This window comes from Hyposmocoma kahamanoa, unplaced genomic scaffold (assembly GCF_003589595.1).
Source record: "Hyposmocoma kahamanoa isolate Upper Pololo Valley unplaced genomic scaffold, ASM358959v1 202, whole genome shotgun sequence".
Lineage (NCBI taxonomy): Eukaryota > Metazoa > Arthropoda > Insecta > Lepidoptera > Cosmopterigidae > Hyposmocoma > Hyposmocoma kahamanoa.
The window spans coordinates 3,718-7,421 of record NW_020653726.1 but is presented as its reverse complement, the minus strand read 5'-3'; the positions used below and the strand labels follow the sequence as shown (position 1 = coordinate 7,421).

Genomic DNA, 3,704 nt, shown 5'->3' with positions numbered 1-3,704 from the left:
TGTGTGTGTGTGTGTGTGTGTGTGTGTGTGTGTGTGTGTGTGTGTGTTTGTGTGTGTTTCCTCTCAAATATAAAACAATTAATATGTGTTCATACTCACCGTCACCTAAGACTATTTTGATAATATTGGAACACGGGAAATCCACCATAACCGTTATAATAAAACTGGCTATGAAATATATCACATATTGAGAAAAACAAAGGTAAAGCTGAAACAAACAAAAAAATTAAGAATGTTGTTCTAGTCCAGGTAAATAAAGCAAAATGTCTTCAAAACTGAAGCACATTGTTATTTACTACTAATTTTCAACTTCTGCCTCTCATTTTCTTCCGTCGCCATATTATTTATTCACATAATACATATATTATGTAAATAAATAATTTTATTATTATTAGGTTATCGTATTTATGAAATATTTACACACAATGTTATTATTTCGTTTGTTTATAGTGCTATTGGCATATTTTTATGATTATGTTACCTCATCGAATGAAGCGTATTCATATATATCGATCGAACTTCACTTTGCAAGTTCGTTTGACCTTATATTATAATAATATTAATAATAGTGTATGCTGTCGTTAAGAATAAGAAGAAGCGACATCAAAATAAATTTAAATCATATTTGTTAACTAACAAACGGATTTAATTTTTAGTATCCACTCCAATACAAGAATGCAATAATTTTTAAGTACCTTAATTCTAACTTTTGACATCTGCATGCATGCGTCACATTTTTATTGTGAATTATTGTCACTTTCGAAGGAAGTTATTTGTTTAGGTACGTGCATCGATATTTTATTGCTTGCACAATCCTTCTGTTGCCTTCTACTTCGGTGATATTTAATGAAGTGGGTAGGCACTATAGATGTATGGGTGTATATAATGGGTGTATGTAGTAACCTATCGTAGGCACATTATACTGAGTAAATTTTTATTATTTAAGTATTCGATTTTTTATCGTGCAATATTATTTAATATTCGAATATTGCATTGTGATTGTTATTTAATAATTACACGATAATATATTTGAATATTTAAATAATAAAAATTGCCACTACTTAATTACAGTAGTGAACACTAGACCGAGAATGACCGATCAATGAATTGCGATCTACTTCGCCATGATTAAATTAACGTTCTTTTTGGAAAAAAATTAATAAACAAAAACCTGGAACCGCAACTATTAGAAGGCATCATAGATAAATGCAATCAAAATAAGATGCACTAGTAGATACTTACGCCATTCATCATAGAAAAGTAAATGGCTTGCGTAGGTGCTCCCACAACAACGTCTAGTATGGGTACATGCAACAAATACATCGCATACGAAATCCGAGCTGGCAATTTCCAAAGCTTCAGTGACAGGAACCAGTTGATTGGGCCTGAAAATGTTCAATAGAATTTTATATACTTTACTTTTTTCTTTAAATTATGTCATAATTTAAAAAAATACACATTATAAGTGATTAGTGGCATAATTGAGATTTTACTCACTGAACAATTGCTTAAAAAACTTACAAGTATTTAATGAACTATGGTACACATAGCAGAAATCAGATTTAATTCATGTAAGAAGTGTTATATGAAAGCATTAAAATATTCCGGATATAACAGTCTAAGGCCGGAAAATATTCAGTGACTTTTAAAATTTCAAAATGTCAATAAAAATTTCTGGACGCAATGTGGTCACTATTACGCAGATAAGAAAAATATTTATAATATAAATTCGTATGACTATACATAACACGTAAAAAATAATTCAAAAATGATATAAAATAACGAAATAACTTCCAACTTTCATATTAATAAATACTATATTGATAGCAGTAGAATTCCATGCGAAAGAGTTTGACCAGGCAAGTACAGCCACCTCACTAAGGGTGATTGTGAAATTACAGGCATACGGGACTTGTCAACTATGTCACAGGGTTACGGGCGCAATGGCAGTGCTCCGCAGATGTTAGCAATAAAGCTGTATAAGACAGTTGTATTGTGTTCGTCCCGTAACTTGGTATCATAAAAAAACCCTAATATACTGAATTGAAATGAAATTTTCGGGATTTCTATATTACGCTATTGGTATTTCAAATATAACGGTTGTGAAAAACATTGCGTTATTACAATTGTGATGTTATTTTTTAGATTTCAATTAAAATAACTTTGACGAAATTTTTTGAATTTGAATTTGTAATTTATGTAAAAAAAGACAAAAACAATATCAGCATGTCAGTGTTCTTGTGTTGTGTAATGTAAATAACATAATATAATTGCATTTTCTTTTTTAATAAATTTTTCTCACCTCCAAAACCTTCAGCGCATGCAAGAATAAGCCAGCCCAGTCCAAGAGCCCATAATGGTCGCCTAAAGGAATTCAGAAAGTTATCTAAAGCTTGGTTATCATAGCCAGGTTTTTTCATAAACTCGGTCGAGTAGAAAGTCAACCACAGCAAGGCTAAGTCGACGACCCATAATACGTAAATTAAGATCTGTAAAACAAAAAAGAACATATAGATTTCTCACAGATGTCGCTGCTGAAAAAAGTCGTTAAAAACCAAAACGTTGCTACTGTCTAGAGATGCTACCGCATTTGAAAAAAACCTGAATTATCTATATAAACTAGACTACATATAATGTATTGTTTTTTTCTTTGTGGTTTTTTGTATTTAAGTTTAATATAAAAACTACGTCTTTTCACTTATTTTTGTGGTTGTGGGCGTTGATTTTTTTTACCTTGCCTAAATGGGCGGTGAGCCAAACACTTTGGGAACCTATGCTATACACTGTGGTTCATGATCCCAGTTACAATCAAGTCTGATAGTTGATATTTTGTAAGAAGATTATACTGGTAACTTTTAGTCACTTTCAGTAAAGCACCTGATTTTTTCTTCTAGTATCAGTCGGTTTAGTAATGGGCAATTGTAGAGTAATTTACTAATCAATTATTGAATGAATCAGATCAATTAATTGAATCTGTTGGACTAACATCAAGTGAATTCCGCGCATTTGGCCGTTGTAAATGGATTGAAGGTGATACATAAAAAAACGTTTCTTTATTTACGATTATTGACATTTATTGTTTAAAAGTTAGAAGCTATCACTTAAATACAGAAAATTATGAAAATACTTGATAATTAACAAGTCGCTAAATCGTTTGTAAGCGGTACAGAAATAAGAGTTGGTCAAATGATTTCAAGACGTAAGTTTCTGGTGACTCTTGAGGCAATCACTTACTCAAACTATGATTCACTCAATTGAACTTTTTTCCGTACATCCCTATGCAACCATAGACATTCTAGACTATGGATTGTCAAATCAATCTCGGTTTTCGGCGAAGATTTTTCAATTATGATTTTATAATGCATAACAAACGAATATTGTTGGAAAAAGGGTGAGATATCAAGTGGAAACCTACAAAATACACATAAAAGTGTTACTTATTCCATATAGTGAGTGATTTCTTCAGAATTTTAACCCAACTGGTTTGTTTACGTTTACTCTCAATTCTATTGAAATAGACTATAGATTACTTAGCGCTAGCCGCTAACGTTCGCACAGCGCACTGCTCGCGCATGCGCCTACGTTTCATTGATGCAAGCATACTTAATGTGCAATTATTTACGTCATATTTTTAAGGATTTAAGAGTGTCAGTAGCTTGAGTTGTTCTCTATTGGAGTTTACAAATTGCTACGATCAGACGGCA

At 31.7% G+C, this 3,704-nt stretch overlaps 1 protein-coding gene across 1 annotated transcript in view; it reads right to left on the bottom strand.

The window, feature by feature from the left end:
* The window catches only part of LOC113227194 (O-acyltransferase like protein-like), a 5,471-nt gene that overhangs the window by 402 nt on the left and 1,365 nt on the right, over positions 1-3,704 (bottom strand). Inside the window, exons 3-5 of the mRNA XM_026460080.1 lie at positions 2,303-2,489; positions 1,243-1,385; positions 100-208 (exon numbers count right to left, since the gene is read on the bottom strand). Coding sequence (XP_026315865.1) covers positions 100-208; positions 1,243-1,385; positions 2,303-2,489 — 439 coding nt within the window. The remainder of the gene's footprint in view (positions 1-99; positions 209-1,242; positions 1,386-2,302; positions 2,490-3,704) is intronic.